The 21,286-nt window shown below is 36.3% G+C and overlaps 3 protein-coding genes across 3 annotated transcripts; 1 reads left to right on the forward strand and 2 right to left on the reverse strand.

The window, feature by feature from the left end:
• The first annotated feature begins 2,546 nt into the window (after positions 1–2,546).
• LOC105965403 (uncharacterized) lies at positions 2,547–5,904 on the forward strand. The gene is made up of 4 exons (XM_088822806.1): positions 2,547–2,745; positions 3,108–3,832; positions 3,922–4,428; positions 4,521–5,904. Exons 1-4 carry the CDS (start codon positions 2,719–2,721, stop codon positions 5,902–5,904), a joined length of 2,643 nt encoding a protein of 880 aa, XP_088678932.1. The 5' UTR covers positions 2,547–2,718.
• Positions 5,905–10,243: 4,339 nt separating this feature from the next.
• LOC105975574 (omega-amidase, chloroplastic) lies at positions 10,244–12,684 on the reverse strand. Its single transcript, XM_013000775.2, has 10 exons — positions 12,570–12,684; positions 11,972–12,113; positions 11,654–11,881; positions 11,490–11,583; positions 11,312–11,386; positions 11,158–11,236; positions 11,043–11,058; positions 10,875–10,955; positions 10,598–10,680; positions 10,244–10,498 (listed from the first exon to the last, which is right to left on the reverse strand). Exons 2-10 carry the CDS (start codon positions 12,095–12,097, stop codon positions 10,429–10,431), a joined length of 852 nt encoding a protein of 283 aa, XP_012856229.2. The 5' UTR covers positions 12,098–12,113; positions 12,570–12,684; the 3' UTR covers positions 10,244–10,428.
• A 2,241-nt stretch (positions 12,685–14,925) lies between these two features.
• On the reverse strand, positions 14,926–20,607 carry DRG1 (developmentally regulated G-protein 1). Its single transcript, XM_013001218.2, has 12 exons — positions 20,402–20,607; positions 19,993–20,080; positions 19,555–19,622; positions 19,281–19,357; positions 18,823–19,003; positions 18,657–18,713; positions 17,816–17,890; positions 16,522–16,641; positions 16,051–16,221; positions 15,824–15,937; positions 15,490–15,660; positions 14,926–15,308 (listed from the first exon to the last, which is right to left on the reverse strand). Exons 2-12 carry the CDS (start codon positions 20,060–20,062, stop codon positions 15,210–15,212), a joined length of 1,203 nt encoding a protein of 400 aa, XP_012856672.1. The 5' UTR covers positions 20,063–20,080; positions 20,402–20,607; the 3' UTR covers positions 14,926–15,209.
• Positions 20,608–21,286: the final 679 nt, after the last annotated feature.

The raw sequence follows: 21,286 nt of genomic DNA on the forward strand, positions 1-21,286 counted from the left end.
TTTACCATAATATTTATTTTCTATGTTTCAATTACTTGCCTCATTCTAAGCATTTGTTCATAAATTGTGACATTGTATTTTATTTATTTAGTAAACAAAAATTTACTTGAGTTCATGGTTTTAATAATGTGGTAGATGAAAGTAGGAAAAAAAAAATGAAGCATAATACATCATCTAAATTACGTTAAGTCCTATGAAATTAAATATTTTATATTTTCATTGCATTAGTAAGTTGTGAAAGTAATTGTAATTGTATTCTTTTGTTTGTACAACTTGAATATATATTGACACTTGAACCAAAAAATAACCGAAACCGAACCGAAAAAAACCGAAACCGAACCAAAACCGAAAGAAACCGAACCGATAAAAAACCGACATACACGGTTTTTAATTTTACAAAAACCGATATATTCGGTTCGGTTCGGTTTTTGGCTAAAACCGAACCGAACCGACCCATGCACACCCCTATTAATCCCTGCCACCAAATTGTGTGCTAATCACACGCGTGCTTTGCCCAATATATACCACTATATGCGGTAATTTTTTTAATTTTTTTTTTCCAAAATGAATTTAAATCACATTTATTAGCTAGAATTTAATAACTGAAATGATTTGTGCAGACACATATTAAACAGTCAGGCACATTTTTTACCATTCTTCAAAAAACAAAAAGTGAAAAAACTCAAAAACTCTCTCAACCTTTCGATTTTCTTTCGCAAAGCCCGTGCAAATCGTCAACAGATCGGAGGTAATTTTTACGTTTTTACGATCCTCTTGTTATGTAGATTACGAATCCGAAAAAAAAAACGAAAAAAATCGGACTTTGGCCTGCTCGTGTGAATTACACGAGCGCATCCACTGCGCTCGTGTAAATCCACACGAGCAGGCCTTGTTAAATTTTTTTTTTAATTGCTCGTGTAAAACCACACGAGCGGTTGCAAAGGGCTCGTGTGATTTCACATGAACGCTTTTCAACCGCTCGCGTGATTCCACACGAGCATTTTTTTTTTTTTTTTTTATTTTTTTTATAAATTTATTTTTTGAATTATAAGATGCTCGTGCAAAAACATGCGAGCATTTCAACAGTGCTCGTGTGAAATCAGACGAGCACTGTTGAAATGCTCGCATGTTTTTGCACGAGCACAACAATTTAACTTTTTTTTTTTAATTTTTTTTTTATTTTTAATTGGGTAGGAATAGTACAAAAGGTAAATAGTTATGGTAATAAAAGTAAAAAAATATGGTAAAAAAGTGCCTGAATGTTTAATTTGGCCTGCGTATATTATTACCCATTTAATAAAACCATATTACAACAGAAGAAAAAATAAATGGGAGTTTTTTTTAATAAGAAAACTGAAATGGTAAATGTTGTTTTAGTTATACTGTGTTGAGTTTGAACGTAATTTTGACCCCCTCGATGATCTTATTTTGGTTAAAATTCAAATGATTTGAAATCTAGTACTTTGAGCTAATTTTCTAATATAACTTATCAGCTAGGTTGGATATCGGCCAACAAAGTTGTGCACAAATGAGTTACATTTTGAATTTTCGATTACTCAAAACTTTATCAATTAGTGAATAAAGATGAGGTACAAATTTGAGAAAAAAAAAAAGAGAGAAGAATTTGTAAGTGGTGGAGAAAGAAGAGACAAGGCAGGGCAGCTTTATCAATTAGTGAATAAAGATGGAATGTGAGAATATAATTTATTCTTTTTTGGTGATCCCTAGAAGATTGTCATTCATTTGTGTTCTTACATGACATTGCAAATAATACAAATGCGTTTTCTTTTTTTTTATCGTTGGACAAAAAATAAAAAGAAAATGTGTCGTACAATATGTGATATCAATTCTAAGCCACTTTATTCTTTATGATAATTTGGATTTATTTTACTATTATTTCTTTCTTTGGCGTCTCCTTCGTTACTGTATTCTGCTGGAATTTAAGCTTCAGTCTCGAAGCATTTATATGCTATTTGGATCCATTTATTCTCCGTGTTTAGGCACGTGTCTCAACTTGTCGAGTCATGCATATAATTATAAAAATATTTGCTGATTAAGACTCAATTTCATTTTTTCTATGGGGTGATATTGAAGTGTGTAAGGTGTTATGGCACTTAGGTGGGAATTTTGTCCAAATTAAAATTATGGGTAGTTTTCAAATTGATTTAGGAAATGCCCTACCATAGATTTTGTCACATATCATAGTGCAACAAAAGCTTGTGTCACTATCCAATTAGGTTTCTCTTTCATGACTCTTTTTATCATTTATTTATGAAAAAAAAAATTAATACACTTATGTTGGTACGTAGATAAATAACAAAGATCTACGTAGTGTCAAATTTTACTGAATTAACGTAGATTTGACCACTAATATACATTTATGGTACACAAGATCTACGATGTTAGAACAAGAGATGGAATAAGTTTATTCTTTATTTATTTTAGGAATACTTAATTAAAATATCGAAGTACCAAAAGTAGAAAGTTAAAGCGGAAACGTTTCTTTCTTCCACACTAATTAAAGTCCAATTTTCGGTGTGTTTTTATGATGGGTGGTGATATACGCAGGCCAAATTAAACATTCAGGCACTTTTTTACCATGGTTTTTTACCTTTTTACCATAACTATTTACCTTTTGTACTATTCCTACCAAATCCTATAAAAAAAGAAAACTCAACATTCAAAGTGAAAAATTTCAGATATTCAACAATTTTTGCGATGGATCCAAACAACTTAGACCCGAATGTAAGTTTTTCGTTTTTTTCCCGAAAATTCATCTACTCGTGTGAATTTACGTGAGCACTTGCCAAGTGCTCGCGTAAATTCACACGAGCTCAAGAACAATTTTTTTATTCTTGAGCTCGTGTGAATTTACGCGAGCACTTGGCAAGTGCTCGCGTAAATTCACACGAGCTCAAGAATAATTTTTTTTTTTTTTTAATTAGCTCGTGTGATTTCACACGAGCAGAGGAGGTTTGCTCGTGTGAAATCACACGAGCAGAACCTCTCTGTTCGTGTGAAATCACACGAGCACCACAATTTTTTTTTTTTTTTTTAGTTTTATCCTTTAGTTTTATAATTTGCTAATTACATTAATATAAAAACAGGAAGTATACATAGATGTGGATGAAGATATTGAAACATTCGAGCTACATGATTTCAGTGAATTTTTCACAATTTCGACTGCATTTGATAGTAAAGATGCACTAGTCGAGTGGGCGATGAATATGGCCATCAGTCATGGACATGAGATTAGGCGACAGTCTTACCACGAAGGCCGACAGTATTTAACTTGCAAAAGAGCCTATAAGAGTCGAGGAAAAAATGCAGAGGTCGAAACAAGCCGGAAGTCCGGTTCAATAAAGTGTAAATGCCCTTTTGCGCTATGGGGTAAAGAGGGTCGTGATGGATTATGGCGCCTTACCATCAAAAATGGCAAGCACAATCATAATCCTCATAAATATCCACAAGGACTACGTTCGCTAAGTCGCCTGACTGAAGAGCAACGAGAAGTGACAAAGATACTGAAAAAGAGCCATGTGAAGCCGAAGGAAATTTTGCATCATCTGAGGCAGATGAATCCGGATACGGCTGCGTCCTTGAGAGAAGTGTACAATGAATCACAGAAAATTAGACGAGAGGAAATGAAAGGAAAAACAGTTATACAACATCTGTGGCACGAACTAAGTGAGAGTGGATACAGCAAATGGCATCGAACAAATCCAGCTGGTGATACAGTGCAAGACGTTATGTTTGCGCACCCTGATTCAATAAAGCTTTTGCAGTTATTTCCATACGTCATCCTGATGGATTGCACGTACAAGACTAACAGGTAATAATTATTTAAATGTGTATTACATTTATTATATATATATATATATATATGTAAGAGTTGACTAAATTATAATTACCTTCATGTAGATATGAAATGCCTCTTTTGGAGATCATTGGGGTTACTCCCGTGGGAAGGAACTTCACTATTGCCGTTGCTTTTATGTCACGTGAAGATGGGGACACTTATGCATGGACATTGCGATGTTTGCGAGACATATTACCAATCGGGATAGAACCAGAAGTGATACTGACAGATCGTGAGCTGGGCCTACTGAAAGCATTGCCAAACGTGTTTCCACATTCGCATCACATGTTATGTTTATATCACATAAACAGAAACGTTGAGGCAAACGCGTCAAAATTCTTGGGTAACACCAAGTTGGGTGTACTGTTCCGGAGGACGGTGTGGGCAAAGTTAGTCGAATCTGAGACTGAGGAAGAATACGAATGCAACTATAGAGAGATAGTTAGTTTGTACGGGCAATATCCGAAGCTGATAACTTACATCAATGAAACGTGGTTGATTTATAAGGAGAGATTTGTTAAGTGTTGGACCAACAACATCGTTCATTTCGGTAACACGACGACTAACAGGTATATAAATTGATTTTACTATAAACTCGTTACGTACAATCTTTTATACACATGTTACATTTATTCATTATTTGAGTGTTTTCTCGAAACAGAGTAGAGAGTGCACATCGTGCATCGAAGCGTTGGATCCAAACATCGACTGGAGCTATGGATACAGTTCAAAATGCACTAGATGCGCAAGTTGACCTTCAAATTAATGAATTGAAGGTGGAAAATGAAAGCAGTAGAACAGTCAGGATGTACAGTACTTCACTGTCGTGCTTCGGTGCTTTGGTATGTAACGTATCACACAAAGCACTGGACCTGTTGGATAAAGAGTACGAAAAATTAGAAAATAATCCGGATAGTTGCAACTGTTACCTAAGTCGAACCCACGGACTCCCGTGTGCGTGTATGATTGCAGTTAAAATTGCTGAGGGAGATACTTTTTATCCGCAACAGTTACATCCATTCTGGAGAACGTTGGTTGTCGAGCCAAAGTCGGATCCATGGGAGGATGAGGAGGAACCGTTTGATCGCACAGTTGCAATTAAGAAAGTTCTTCTCGATGAGTTCGAGAAGTTATCAAACAAAGATTACATGTCCCAAAAAAATGCGGCCGACTATTTACGGGACCTAAATAATCCTTCTTCAACGCATTTACAAGAGCCGACATTTGTGAAGGCCAAGGGACGACCTAAGAATAACTCGATGAAGAGGTACTTGTCCGGATATGAGCACACGATGAATCGGAAATCCGAAGTTAAATCTTCTTCCGGCTCTAAGGGTCGCAAAACCCCGACCGAAAGAACGCCAGACTCAAAATTTAAAGCTGATACGCCAGAGTCAAAGGTTAAAGGTCGTCCTCGCGGATGTACTAAATCGACGGAAGAATCAGTTGTTACTGTCGGCGACCGGGTCAATTTCTTTTCCTTCCTTCCTCCGTTTCTCGCACAGTCCATAGCCTCATATGTTAATGTGAGGGCCGATGGAAATTGTGGCTACCGATGCATAGCCGAAGTTGTTTACGGCAGTCAAGAGAGATGGCCACAAGTCAGAACTGACTTGGTTGAGGAGTTTATGGAGCGTTACAATCTATATGCTACTATTTTTTGTGGGGATGAGGGGGGTCGAAATACAGTCGCTGATTATATCTTGACATGCAGTCATGAGAGGGGACCGGCGCCACGGACGAAATGGATGTCAACAGATATGGGGTTGGCGATCGCTACAAGATACAACGCAATGGTATTAATATTCACTGAACGGGGTAGCATCACTCACCTACCACTAGTTGGGAACCCCGCGTTATCACGTATTATTCCTATGTTGCTACATAACGATCATTTTATGATCATACGAGTACCGGTTTCATGCCCTCTTCCTCGTCTCCATCCTCAGTGGAGGTATTTTGCAGCTCCCAATTTACTACCTCTACGAGATTTTTACGCGGATCGACTTGCTTTTTGGACGACGTTGACTTCTAGGCATAGGTAGTACTGTATTATTGTAATTTTGTTTACGTTGTTATCGGACTTACTTATTTAGTTATTTGTACGGATTATAATTATGTTGTATCGAACGAAATTATATTTTTATTTGTAGTATTAACGGGATTTAAAAAAAAAAAAAATAAAAAAAAAAAAATAATTTTTTGCTCTGCTCGTGCGTTTTCACACGAACAGAGGTGTTCTGCTCGTGTGAAAACACACGTGCAGAACGCCTCTGTGCGTGTGAAAACGCACGAACGTATTAAATATTATTTTTTTTTTTTTTTGGTTTTTTTAAAAAAAAAAATTAAAAAAAAAAAAAAAAAAGATTACGTGGAAATACGCTCGTGCGTTTTCACACGCACAGAGGCGTTCTGCACGTGTGTTTTCACACGAGCAGAACACCTCTGTTCGTGTGAAAACGCACGAGCAGAGAAAAAAATTATTTTTTTTTTTTTATTTTTTTATTTTTTAAATCCCGTTAATACTAAATAACTTCGTTCGATACAACATAATTATAATCCGTACAAATAACTAAATAACTTCGTTCGATACAACATAATTATAATCCGTACAAATAACTAAATAACTAAATACGGGCAAATAAGAAATATCCGCAAATCCAAAATGAAACATCCGTACAAAAAACTAAATTCGAAAACAAACAACAAATCACAACACACGAATACCAATTGTCAGGTGCAAAAAATCCGAAACTAATACACAAATAGATAACATGTCCTACTGTCCACCCCTCGACCCCCGACCCCGAGTCCTCGGACCTCCCCCGCGACCTCTCCTAGGTAAGAGACGCAAATAGTGGGCATGTGGCGTCAACAAGTCCCTCAACTGCGGCTGAATGCTCAGGAATGCCTCTGCTGCGTCGTCACCAGTCAAACCGAACACGATCGGAACTAGGAGCCGAGCTATATCGTTGGCGAACGGCTGGTCTGGCGGCACCGCAGCAACAACCCGTTCTGCAGGCGGAACTCTATCAGGGTTGCTAATGAACCGGTGCGTCCGCTCGATGTACCACTTCATGTACTCCTCGGCAACTGTTTCCGGCGGCCAGGCTTCAGGGTATTGCGACAGGTCAATGAAGTTGGCGTACTCGTTCTGCCACATGCCGCCAGGAGCGTGGAAAGTGACTTTGTATCCCGCGCCAAACAAGCCGCGGTTATGTGGCAAGTTCGATTCAATTATCGGGAAAGGAATAGTCTGGACTCTTCCAAACTGCCGCAACGCTCGGTCGGGCATGTACGGCTCCACTATATCCATGAACTGTATTGTGCCGTAATACATGCTCCGAGGGTGTAAGTAATGTGCACCGGTACCATACGGGGTCCAACAAACCTAAGCATATTTTAAACTAATTAGAAAAATCCGTAACTCTACTATAGACATAATTAGAAAAATTATTACTCACATCTCTTTCGGTCATGGCGTCGAGTATTTTCCGGTATTCCTGCAGCGTGGTTTTATTGCCTCCACCATGGGCCCACCTTCTGCATCGAGGCTCAAACTCGGCATATGAACGGGAAAGAGGTGGTCGAAAGCAGGGGAAATGCTCAAAGATCCAGCACTGAAAACAAACACCAATGAATAAATAAATAAAATAGAAGTTTAAATAAATAAATAATTACTAATAAATAATTACACGTACCAGAAGGAGAATAACACATCCACAGAGACTGTTCATCCCAGCGCGGGTGGCAATACCCAATTGGCGGTACATGTTTGCTAAGCATGCCGAAGCCCACGAATACTTGCCGACATTATCGAGATCGTTGGTAAAATGGATCCACCACGGCTTCATGTTACACCCTGTTTTGTCTACAAACAAAACAGACCCAAGCAGAAACATCAAGTAGCCCTTCATCTTCTTCTCGTCTGTGGCGGAGGGAAGGGTCAACTGATCTCTCACCTTAACCCAACCAACTCCCTTGTTTCGAAACATGTCATTGGTGTCCATCAGACCGAGACCCAATACAGATGCAAGACTCTGTGAGCACTCTTCTACCGGGCGAATTTCAGAAACTGCTGGTCCGTCCAGCCGCAACCCCATGATGAAAGCGACATCGTGGAGCGTGATCGTCATCTCGCCCCATGGCATGTGGAAACTGTTCGTCTCCGGCTGCCACCTCTCCACGAAAGCTAGCATGAGGTTCTTGTTCATCTTCTTCAGAAAACAGTCTCGTAAGTGGTAAAGATCTGTTGCCTCCAGCCTCGCAATCATCGTGTTATCCTGCGGGCCGCGGTAGTCCTCGAGTGCTTTGGTCCTCGACTCGCACCGTGTAGTTTCACGGCGCTCCTGAAAAATATTGCATGTATTGTTAGCTAAAAATAATGAATAATATAAGAATTATGTAAAGCACGTGTTGACAGAAAAACTTACATATCCTTCCCAAATGTACATCGCTATATGCGACTTGAACCATCGCATAAACTCTAAATTTTGCGGCCCTCCATCGCACGGACCCTCCAAGTACGCCGGACCAGGCAGCTGCGGAAAGGGTAAGGCACGACCAGCTTTACGATCCTGATGTACATCATCTTCCTCCACCTCCTCGTCAGTATCCATATTATCTGGATTGTTGTTGTGGTCATCATCATCGTCGGCATGTGGCAATGTACTACGAGCTAGCTGGAGATCGTGTGTAGGTCGACAGGGTCCGGCTCCAGCTGCAACAGCTTCTCGTCTCAATCTCTCATCTTCCCGCTGTAACGCTGCTTCTCGAGCTAACTGCTTTCTTCTACGGGCGGAAGCAAGGACATCTCGGTCTCCAATGCGATCCGGATCTTCCGGATTGTCACCCTTTCCGCTCACGGCTTTCATTAAGCTCTTGCCTTTACCGGCAACTTGACTCATAAGACTTTTCCCCCGGCCTCCTGCCATCTACATTTTAAATAAACACTTTATTAATATTTCATTTAATATAAAAAAAACATTTAAATAATGAAACGAAAAAAAAAAAAAAAAAAAAAAAAAATTGGTTCTGCTCGCGCAAAAATGCACGAGCATTTCAACAGTGCTCGTGTGAAATCAGGCGAGTACTGTTGAAATGCTCGTGCATTTTTGCGTGAGGAGAACAAATGCAGATTTTTAAATTAATTTAAAAAAAAAAAAAAAAAAAAAAAAAAAAAAATTAAAATTAAGTTGCTCGCGTGGATTTACACGAGCGCAGTGGATGCGCTCGTGTAAATCCACGCGAGCAACTTAAAAGCCGGTTTTTAATAAAAAAAAAAAAAAAAAAAAAAAAAAATTAAATTCATACGCTCGTGCAATTTTACGCGAGCGAAGTGGATGCGCTCGCGTAAAATCGCGCGAGCGTCCCCAAGTGCGGTTTTTTTTCGTTTTTTTTTCGGATTCGTAATCTACATAACATGAGGATCGTAAAAACGTAAAAATTACCTCCGATCTGTTGACGATTTGCACGGGCTTTGCGAAAGAAAATCGAAAGGGTAGAGAGAGTTTTTTGAGTTTTTTACCTTTTGGTTTTTGAGAAATGGTAAAAAATGTGCCTGAATGTTTAATTTGTGCCTGCACAAATCATTTCAGTTTTATGATATGATTAAGACAATTAAACCTCTCTCATTGGGCTAATTATCAAAGATTATGAAATAAATACATATACTTATCATGAAAATGAAAGGTTTGCAAAAAGATATAGTTGATAACGGCTTTCATTTTGTTTCTTTGTGTTTATACACTAAAGTTTAGGCATAAGTCCTTGTCACAAATATTTTTCCAATATGAAAGACTTTTCTACTATTTAATTCCTTTGAATTTATAGGTGCATAAAATAAAAGAAACATGATTTAATTTCTTCATTTTTTTATTTATTCATTTTTCATGTGAGATTTTTTATTGATGAAATGGAGGGAGAAAGGTGTGAAACCAAAGCATCAATGATGAATAAAAGAAGTAGGATTCCATGCTCAAGTCATTTTCATAATAATCTCTTATAACTTTGTTTTCAAGTCTTTGTAAATTTAACTATATATTTTATTTTTTTATTTTTTGAACGAGTAAATTAATATATTATTATATTTGAGTTTCTGGAATTGAAATATTATCCAATTACAGGATCCGCAAAGGAAAATTTGAAGTTAAAATACGTACAATTAAGCCTCTATAAATTAATACAGTATGGACTAACAAAATTATATTGCTTTTGCGAAATATTAAATTGTCGAACTGATAATTTAATACATTTTTACCGAGTCGGGACCAAAAGAAATTATTACTTAAGCAAGACTACTAATTCATCGAGTATTAATTTATTAAGATTATACTGTAAATAGAAAGTATCAACAAGGAGACTTCGAAAAGTTGAATCGTGGGCTTGAAATTGGGCTTAAGCCCAAAACTTCATTTCTAGCAAGTGAAATTACTGAATTTGATTATTTATTTCTCACATTTTTATTGAATGTAGACTTTTAATTATGCTGTTTTATTAATCAACTACTTAAATTTAAATAAATTTAAATAAGAAGATATTTATAAGTTATAACCAAGAAGATGCTGCATTCAGATAGTATGGTGATCAATCAACTGATACACATCGTTGCGCCGTTGCTTCAGAATCGGGATGCTTTCCCTGGAAACAGTAAACAAAAATATTTATATACAATAAAACGAAGCTTTAGACATTACACAACAAAAACCGAAAAAAGATTATGAAAAAATCATTAATTACCTTGTGGATTGGATTGCAGAATAATCAACTTCAGCAATTACGATTGTTTGATCATGTTCCGAGGTTGCGATAATTTCACCCAACTGATCAAATTGGCATAAACAATCAACATACTAAGTACTTGTTGTATGTTGCTATCGAATTTCCGTAAACCTTTCGTTTCACCACACTACTGCTTAATCGATCAATCAACATAATCTAGTTACCTAGTCCGTCGATCAATCGTTCTTATATTTATTCAAAGTGAAAAAGAAAGTTTAATTTAGTCGTCACATACCGGATTAACAAGAGTAGAATGACCCCATATCTGATAAGAACCATCAGAATCCCGAGACGGTGAGCAAGTCGCAACGAACAACTAACAAGAAATTGCATACGGTGAATTCATTTGCATATAAACAAAACATCAAAAGTTTCACCAAATATCGACTCGTGATCAAAGTACCTGATTATCCAATGCCCTGAAATTTTCCAAAAAAAAAGCAAAATAATTTATTTTTTGGAAGAAAAATTGAAAAGATCGAACGAAAATGTTGATAAAGACTAATTAAAATACATGCCTTGCTCTTTGCTCCAGTTCCCATAGTGCTTCACCGGTACTCATGTTGAAAGCTCCAGGGTAGCAAATCAAATGAGCACCTATTTATAATCGTACCGATTTTTTATTTATTTATTACAGCAATCGTTTGTGGAGTTTAAGGAAAAAAGGAATACCTTTAGCTCTGTACAACATTGCGAGCTCAGGGAAACGTATATCGTGGCAAATACCTATTCCGATTCTACCAACATCTGTACATTAAACATTGCATCTTAAGAAAAATACACGAGATAGATGTATTCACATTGTTCAAGATTCACACAATTATGGTACACGAAGATTAAAAAATCTCACGAGTATCGACAATGGTGGGCGAAGATCCAGCCGAAAACGTATCTGACTCGTTGAATGAGATATCCCCCGGAGCATTAATATCGAACAAATGCATCTGCAAGAAACGATCGTTAATTATCTAATCTTGATTTATTCTGCATTTTAAGTGGAAATAGATCCCTTACTTTTCTATGTTTAGCTAATAAATCGCCGTTAGGTCCGAACACGAAGCACGTGTTGTACAGCTTACCACCACTACTCCATTCAGGAATTGAACCACCAACTATTGTTATCCTTTCTTCACAAGCAACTTCAGACAACATTTTCAAGGATGATGCAGTGCTGTCTTTTTCGTCGAATTTCTCGGCAAATCTCTCGAAATAATCGGTCGAGTAAGGGCAGTTCCACATTTCCTTCCAAGAATAAGAATTCACAGTTCTTAGAGCTTGTAATAACAGAAAAATCTAAAAATCCAATTAGGGAGTTGGCCTCTTTGAACTTACAGGTAAAACGACAAGCGCCGCGCCTCGTTTGGAAGCGAACTGGATCGATCTGCGGGCATTGTCTACGTTGATTGCCTTCTCTGGAGTAACTGATAATTGACAGAGGCCAATCTTGAACTGTATCATTTTATGGTTTCTTCCTCTGTTTTTTTTTTCTCAATATTTAAGTAAGTCCAATTATTACAAATTTATATGAATATAATAAATTCTACTGTTGCCATCAATATATTTATCTAGAGCTTAATTAACAATTAAATTTATGACCTAACGAGAAATTAATTACCATAATTAAATAGAAATATAGCCCAAAGAAGGTGGTCAAACATATCTAGTTCAAGTGGGCATTATTCTTTTGTTTCTGAGGTAAGCGTGAACTAATATATTATCTTGTTTAAAGATAAATAAGCTCACTTCCCTAAATAGCTTTTAAGTTATTAAATAACTTTTTTTTAAATATATTTGGGCGTCAATAGAAATTGGGCTGTAATAAAGAATTAAGCATTTACAGTAACTAACCAGAAGGTAATTAAATTCAGAACAGTGGTGAATGCATAATAAGCAACAGAAGTGAATACAGATAAAAGAGTGAGTTCTTTACCACGCCATAATTAGATACCCACATTGACGACGTAATTAGCGATAAACGAGAAGTTAAAGAGGGAAATTAGCAGTAAAATGACACTAAGCAATAAAGCTTTAAACAAAAAACGTTGATATATGAAATACGACGGTACGAATTTAAATGTAAAGATCCGCGTGCATAAATTAATTGAGGGGTCGTCTCCAATGATATGTAGACGAGACCATAAATTTTACCGGGGGATGACGATTAAATTCAAAAATATCGAATAACTGAAATATAAAGCCTCGTTGCCCAGTCGTCATAGCAACAAGAAGATACATTAATCGAATAAAGAACCTTCCATTGATCAAAAAGATTAATAATAATAAGATTATTAAAAATAAATAGAGGTCAAGAAAAAGCATGTAAAATGCATAATCGTAAATTCGTAATAATGCAATACGGATGCTGAACTTTTCGATCCTTTTCATCATCACTAAAACTCAAAAAGAAATCCTCCTAAACAAAATTATATTCTTCCGTTATTTCTTGAATTACAAAATCTCTTCCATCTCCCCATCCAGAAAACAGCCATTATTCACCTTTCGATTTTGAAGTTGGTAGTTCATTCTGTCTTACAAGTGTTGTCAGTTCACTACTCCGTTCGCCTAATTCTCTATCCCGACAGTTATGTAGTAAATAATTAGCACGTAAAATGCATAATTGTAATAAGGGTAATTGGCACTTTGCACCCTTGAATTACATGCCTTTGACACTTTACACCCTTAAATTGAAACAATATATAGCACTTTGCACCCTCCTACTACACTCTTTTGCTAAAAAAACTGATTTCATCACGTTTGAAGCGGGGCATATTTGTCTTTCTAATTTCTCACAAACTTAAATTTCTTTCCTTTACCGTTCTTCTTCTTCAGGGACTTCATACCCTTTTCAGACCGTGATCACTTCATATTTGTTATTGCACTCCTCTGATCGAAAAAAGTTTGAAAGCGAACTATCCGACTTAGATATTTTGTTCATTATTTATTTCTTTTGGATTTAAATTTGGAAAACAACTCATACTTTTGTTTTCTGATTAAAAGTAAAAACACCAAGAATTATATTTGCAATAATAATATAGTTATAAGAGTTACTTATTGATTTTATGATACTGAACTCCATATTAAAGAATTGGAAGATACCCATAAGGAAAATCTTCTTATGTATCTTTCTCCTTTTATTTTTATGCTAAATGTGAAAATTAGCATATTTTATTCTGATATATGGCTTCATTGGCTGTCACTGCTACTGCATATGCTTGTAGTTTTGTTTGTTTATATATGGTGTAGCAGCTGGGGAAATTTATATAACGAGCAATCTGAACTCTATCTAAGTTTGTAATTCAAATTGAGTAAATGGAATGGTTAAATTGCTGAAGAAGAAACGTAAAAGAACTCTATTTAAGTTTGTAACAAGTAAGAAAGACAAATCTGCCCTTCGTGAAACCCCCACAACAATCGGTTGTAGGTCAGTTAGGGTGCAAAGTGCCAAGCAAATAGTAATTGGAGGGTGCAAAGTGCTATTTATTCAATTTAAGTGCCAATTACCCATTGTAATAATGCCAATACTAATCCTCAACTTTTCGATCCTTTCATTACTAAAACTCTAAGAGAAACCCCATCCAGAAAATAACCATTCACCTTTCGATTTTGAAGTTCGTTATGTCTTGCAAGTGTCGACGTACAGTTCACTACTCCGTTCTCCTAATCCTCTATCCCGAAATTTATGTAAGAATTACGCGAGTAAATTAATCAGCATTGTCGAGAATCGTTTACTCCCCTAATTCACATCCCTCAAATGCTACCCCATAATCGTTCTTCAAGCGAAAAATAGCAGACAAATCATCCGGAACCGTCACTTCAATTGTACAATCTTCCTCAAAAAAATTTCACCATCAACTCTTTCAATGCGTTTCGCTGGTCAGCTACGGACCGACGGACGTTCATCAGGTGGTTCAATTCTTCTTCAACAGATCACTTCATCTCTCCGTGTATAGCGTCGAGATCTGCCTGCAACTGAACCTTTTTTTACTCGCCTTCTTAACACACTTTTTTTTCTGTCAACTGAAGTTCATTAACCGCGTTTCTAATTGATCGCCACATGCTAGTCTCCATGAGAATTTTTGCCATGAAAATGAGGGGTTGCGGGGAATCTAGAATATTTCAATAAGTAATATCCATATATTATGTCCAAATTATCGTTGAATTTTTCTTACTTCTCTTATTAAAAATACATAATAAACTTTTTTGTTTTTCTGAAAACAAATACGTATCTTACATGTAGAAGAAATTACAAGGAATAAAAATCACCAACTACAAGTAAAAAGTTCAAGTTTTTGGTTGTGAATTTAAGTTGATAAAAGCACAAAAAGATGCTGTCACTTTAGTCCTTTTCGATTTCACCGGTATCAAAATCACCATAATTAAATCACAATAGACCGGGCGAATTACTATCCCGACAAATGCTTTCGTAACATAACCAATCTTCAAAATAGATGAACGAACACTCATCAAAATTACATATGATGAAACATATGAATTGGTTTTCTCAACCTGTCTGAAAATTCGGCTATGTAAACTCTTCAATTCATCCACCGTTATATTGAGCAAATTCGGTTTACGTCTTCAAAGGAGCCTTCTTTTCTCTGTCAGAAATTCGAGCAGGAGCATTCGAGTGCGATTTGAACCGACCTTTGCCTCCTCCATCTTCTCTCTCCTACAATAAGATATCGAATGCCTTTTATGAATGATGTTCGTCTTATATTTTGAGATTTGTGATTGTATTAGGTAATACCCTTCATAAAAGTATATGAACTTGACGAATGCGAATGAAATAAGTCGTCGAAAATGGAGAAGATAAAAAAAAAAAAAAAAAAAAAAAAAAGAAAAAAGTGTACCTTTTTCTTGACTATTTGTACAACATCCTCATCCTCAAGAACATGACTAAGACCGCAATGTTGTGGACAGTGCCTTGCACTTATGCCCCATACCAAAACATACTTCACATCCTTAACCAGGTTCCGATGAATGTGGTTACAGAAATCTTCGACTGTGCATCCACCTCTACCCTGAAATTTGAATTCCAAAACTATAAACTCGAAACAGAAAAGTGGAACATTTCTTATCATAAAAAGCGAAGCAAAATACAAACATGAGATTCAAACTAAATCAATTCGAGAGAAACACAAAATTCCACATAAAGAATATGTACTACAATATTCAGGGGCATACAGCAGAAAGGACCACTGGGTCCGAGAAATCGGGTTGCTGGCCTTGAGGCTTTGTATATATTCTGACAAGACCCATCTCTTCCCACATTTTCGCAAGCAGTCTGTCCAGATTCAACTGTGGAAGCGACATAACCATAAGATAAGGATAGGTGTTTTTAGGCAATGCCACAATTTTCATAATCTGAAAAATAATTGTGTTGTCTAATGGCAGAAGTGAGTGATTCGTACGCTTATGTTGCAGCTGATAACGATAGAATTAGGCTGCCGTGCTAATCTGTCGACATCATCAATACCAACAACATCAATCTTGTTATATACGTATACACACTTCATGTACTTGCGATTCCCCTCAATAACATCTATAAGGTCATCCACCGTTGCATCTTCACGAAACAAAACCTTCCAAAAATTAATTAAAAAATGTCAGCATGGATGTTGGTGGTAACTGTTGAAGCCTTCATATAGTAATATTTACCAAACAAGTAGAACTAAAAAAATTAAAGAGTTCTCCTTCTAGACCCAGAACATAGCACTAATTACACGTATATAATAGTAAACCCAGTGAAAATTCAGTGCACAAAAGACTAGAACTAGTGAAACACAAGTATCGGGACTCATGTAATGATCAAATTAAGTAACGAGTCCACATTCAAAGAGGAAGAGACTACTCAGAGAGAGTGAGAGAGAGAGAGAGAGTACCTCTGCATTGTGAATCTTGTACTCGTGTAATATTTGATAACATAGCTTCTCATCCACATGAGTCAACGCTAAAGTGCTATTGAAAGAAATTCCCCCCGTTTTTTTCCTTTTGAAATATATCTGTTAGCAAGCAGATCCAGAAGTAATGATCAAATTAAGTACCGAGTCCACATTCAAAGAAGAATTAACAGAGACTACTCAGAAACTCAATGTGGTCCTTCTATTCTGATTGTTCTATGATAAGACTACTTTCCTCAACTGAAAAACCTCGTTGATAATATGATGCTTCCCTGTTGGACTAAACTACTTTTGTGTACTTCCCATTCCATTATGTAGAGATGCAACAGCGAGTGCAAATGCCCAAAAAGTCAACAAATTGTTTACAACAGAATGTTGAGCAGCTGAAGGCTCTATATCACTCTGTACCTAAGGATCCAAAAAACAACTACTAAATACTAAGCACACTTTTTGAAGAATAACTAATTCCTATGTAAGTCCACCTTTCTACTATATCATAACAATATGGAGTAAGTCGTTTAACTTTTGATTTTTTTAAATATCATAAAACATTCAAAATATTAAAAGAACAATGTTATTGATGAAGAAGCATTTATTGCAAACTTACATATGCATTCTTTCATTTCTGGAAATTTAATATGTAACATATCAGAGAATTTTTTTGCCTAAATTGAAAAAATAAAGTATTTTTGAGATTTTCAATCTTCCTTTAATTTGAAAGAATATCATATTTATGTTTATATGTTAGTTCGCATATAACTATACACTTTTCTCAAAAACATGTGTGTGTATTCGTGAGTGTGCAAGCTGGTTGGGTTTGGATGGTTTCACCCTGCCCCATAAGTCGTAACCTACCGAAAATTGCCCTTCTCCAAAATACCACAACTTTGAGCCCACATTTACCAACTAAAAATCTATCTAGGTCCAGATCCCAAGCCACGTCCCTTATGCTGAGAGGCATTAGGGTGTAGAAATAAGGTAGAGGCAGTTGGTTGAAGAATATGTACAAAGGTCAGATCCATGACCAGCTCAAACACCTGATGCCCTAACCAAAACTTATTCTTACTAAATAGGGACGTGCATAAATCCAATACTCTGAGAATCAAGACAACTATTTAAACAAACATCAGAAATATTGAGATCATCTTTTTGCCAAACTTCCCAAAAGAGCCTTCAGCTCAAAGCCATGCAAGCCTATAATTGAACTCATAAAAGGCAACCAAGTGCTAAGGAAATGCAAAATAAGATGCTACGGCAAATGCTTAGAATACATTACTTGGGGTGGTGTTTTGTTTAGTCGTAAGCCAACAGCTTCCAACTCCTTCGTTAAGATTTGTCGATGACCTTCACTCTAAAAATTTCAAGGTTAGCATGCAAAAGGAAAATATTGGAATCAATGCACCAGATAATAACAATATAATAAGATATCGGAAAAAAAATGAAAAATCAACACACGGATAACTACATGATAATATATAGACTTAGCAGTTATTAGTTCGTAAATAATTAGATATCAAATATTAAAAAGACAGGGACAGAACAATTTAACTATGCTGATATCAAAACCAAATTATTTTGAAAGGAAATCATTTATTTCATTAAATGATCAACCTCAACCTTCTTTAGCATCAACAAAAATTTAATACAAGCAAAAATATGTGAGTCTGAATTCACCTCAAAAACACCAAATAGACAACAAATATTACCGATTAGTTCTTCCTGAAGTCATGAGTTCTCCAGAAAATTAAAAATACATTAGCAGCCAATAGATATTGGCATTGGAATTGACAGGCTATCATAACAATGTTTGGAGTATCTGTTGAACCATACATTTGTGTATATAATCATCTATGTTCTGATGCACTGTGCTCATATTGTTGCAATTTGCAACAGCTAGCAACTATCGTCGACTAAAACTAACTAGTAACTTTTCTATTGTTAACCGTCGAATGGTGACAGATGTATTCGCACATAGGCACTAACATATAGAAGCATGCATACCTTAAACATTTCAAAATTGAGGACTTCGATTTTATAACTGAGAATGAACAGAATGGTGGTGATAAAAAAGAAAATCCACTTATTATCTAATAGCAGCTGATAGTACTACAACTTACTTTCGACGCATCCAAAACCATCAACACGATATCTGATGATTTGGAGACAGCAATGACCTGAAATCAAAGTCAAAAAGTTTGTATCAGGGTTTTGATCAAGTTTGCTTCATTCAGTGTCATTGGGTACATAACAAGTAGTGCTATCAATTGTATTTGAATTGCTAACCTGCCTACCACGCCCTTTTCCTTCAGATGCACCTTCTATGATTCCAGGAAGATCGAGCAACTGTATTTTAGTATCATTGTAGTGAATAATACCGGGGATGCAGGTGAGAGTGGTAAACTCATATGACGCAGCTTCCGAATGTGTTCCCGTCAACATTGTCAAAAGTGTTGATTTTCCTACACTGAAATAACAATATATATGTCTTGATTACAAGTATACTACATAAAGCTGGAAAATATGCGGATAAGCAACCTTAACTGAACAAGCCTACAGAACAAGAATGACATAGTTATGGAGTGGCATCACATGACAGAAAGTAGTAGTCATATAAGCCTCTTATTTAGGAGAAATAACCATCTTATTAACTAAGATCAAAGCTTAATACTATAGCCAGAAGTTATAATTTTCCTTCATTCTCGTTTTCAATGTCTGCGTTTTGTAGTAATCAGAGAACAAACCTGGGAAAACCTATCAATGCAACACGTCCATGGCCAAACTTTGTAACTTCAAAACCTTCGCCAGCTCCACTAGAACCCTGATTCATTATGGAAGAATTATCAGAATGTGCTAATTTCAGAAACTGATTAGTGAGCCAGAAAACAAATAGGGTATAAGAATTTGTAGGAGGAATGTTTTCCAATAGAACCCATATTCCACGCATGAAACCAAGCATAGCAAACTTGTTTTGATTTATCAGACAAAAAAAATAGAGAAAGTTTATAAGTTTCATACTTTTGGGGGCTCCAACAATTGTGTCCTCAGCTTCGCTATCTTAGCCTTGAGCTGGCCCAAATGATATTCTGCACAGTTGAATTAAATGGATCAGTATCAGGACTGTGTCTAATACTAGACAACATAAGCATAACAAACTCTGAAGTTACCGAGTACGAAAAAAAGTATGCATCATGATCAACTACAGCATGTAATAGAAAAATCCAAAAATTAATGCTTCAGTACAGCCAATTGACAGTTTATTGAAAAACGTAACACTTCCACACAGCTTTCTTTACCATTGCATAGATGTTTCAAAATTCAATTCGTCCAATATATAACAAACACACCCAGCTTCTTCCATCCCAGCAGTCGAAATAGAAAACACAATTCGTAGACATTGCCAATTAAATAAACAAGCGCAATCCAAAACTGATAAACAGCAATAATAATAATTACCTGTGGCTTTATTTTTCTGAGTCCGTGCCATCTCGGCTTCAATTTCCTTAATCTTTTCAATGATCCCCATCTTTTCTTAAATATATGCCTGAAACAATCCAAAACAATTGACACAACACTCTTTCGATCAGTAAATTCAGCTTTGGATACAAAATTAAACCTCAGATGTAAAAGGCATTAAATTAACCTATGATTTCAGATAGAGAAAAACACAAAAACCAACAGGATTCAAGTACAACGAGCTAGAAATTAAGCAATTAAACCACATTCGCACTCAAAAAGTGAATCCACAAATGTATATACAGGCGCGCGCGCGCGTGTGTGTGTGTGTGTATATATATATATATATATATATATATATATATATATATATATATAGAGAGAGAGAGAGAGAGGAGAGAGAAATTACTCGATATAGAGTTAGAGATGGTGTTTGTTGTACGAGTGAGACGACGGAGAGGCAGCAGCAGAAGGTCTCCTGTGGCTGCAGCTATGGCTATAGGGCTTCTTCAATCTGGAGAGTTCGACTGAAAGCGCTGCTTGATTATCTTAAAAGTTGCTACTTGTAATCAAAAGCGTGTTGTATTATTATGGACAACTTGACCCGAATACAATGAGTTTGAATTCGACCCTGAGTGTTGTATTATTATGGACAACTTGACCCGAATACAATGAGTTTGAATTCGACCCGAGATTGAATTCGCACATTGCTTCGGCCCATTACCCAATTTGTTTCGGCCCGTATTAATCGTGAAATTCAATCTCATAAATTTAATTTAATTTAATTGTTTTGGCTAATCTATTTTAATCCATTTCAATCGTCTTCGTTGTTCGTTCTCCCAAATCGCCAATTCTCTTTCTCCCCAATTTAAAACAACACCTTGTCGATTCGTCGAATCGAATCGCCATGGAGCAGTTGCCATTGCCATGGAGTAAGATCAGGACTGATACGTATTATCTAGGGCATTTGGAAAATCTGGTGAGCGATGAATGGAATAGTGTAGTGAACATGCGCTGTGAGTTGGTGAAGAAACAACAGTCCAAATCCACTCTAATTAATCAAATAACGTTTTGCAAAGATTGAATCGGTGGATACAGAAAAATGGTACATGTGAATGATCAGCTGTACGCCATTGAAGATGAGATTGATGATCATGAAGGCCTGATTGCTAAACAGATGGAGGAGAATTATCTGCCTAAAAGAAAGAGACGGGACCTGAAACAAAAGAGTTAAATGCAAAAACCCCCCCTGTGTTAATCCTAAAGACCAAAAACCCCCCCGGGATAAAAAAAG

The sequence above is a fragment of the Erythranthe guttata genome, chromosome 9 (assembly GCF_056151865.1).
Source record: "Erythranthe guttata isolate IM_541 chromosome 9, IM_541, whole genome shotgun sequence".
Classification (NCBI taxonomy): Eukaryota; Viridiplantae; Streptophyta; class Magnoliopsida; order Lamiales; family Phrymaceae; genus Erythranthe; species Erythranthe guttata.

Coding starts and splice junctions, on each gene's coding strand:
- LOC105965403 (XM_088822806.1), top strand. CDS start 2,719: ATGGATCCAAACAACTTAGACCCGAAT. Junction 3,833..3,921: donor TGCACGTACAAGACTAACAG/GTAATAATTATT, acceptor ACCTTCATGTAG/ATATGAAATGCCTCTTTTGG. Junction 4,429..4,520: donor GGTAACACGACGACTAACAG/GTATATAAATTG, acceptor TTCTCGAAACAG/AGTAGAGAGTGCACATCGTG.
- DRG1 (XM_013001218.2), bottom strand. CDS start 20,062: ATGGGGATCATTGAAAAGATTAAGGAAATTGAAGCCGAGATGGCACGG. Junction 16,642..17,815: donor TAAACAAAACACCACCCCAA/GTAATGTATTCT, acceptor GCTTGCTAACAG/ATATATTTCAAAAGGAAAAA. Junction 15,661..15,823: donor ACCCAGTGGTCCTTTCTGCT/GTATGCCCCTGA, acceptor TTCAAATTTCAG/GGTAGAGGTGGATGCACAGT.
- LOC105975574 (XM_013000775.2), bottom strand. CDS start 12,097: ATGATACAGTTCAAGATTGGCCTCTGTCAATTATCAGTTACTCCAGAG. Junction 11,882..11,971: donor CGGCGCTTGTCGTTTTACCT/GTAAGTTCAAAG, acceptor TATTCTTGGAAG/GAAATGTGGAACTGCCCTTA. Junction 11,584..11,653: donor TATTAGCTAAACATAGAAAA/GTAAGGGATCTA, acceptor CGTTTCTTGCAG/ATGCATTTGTTCGATATTAA.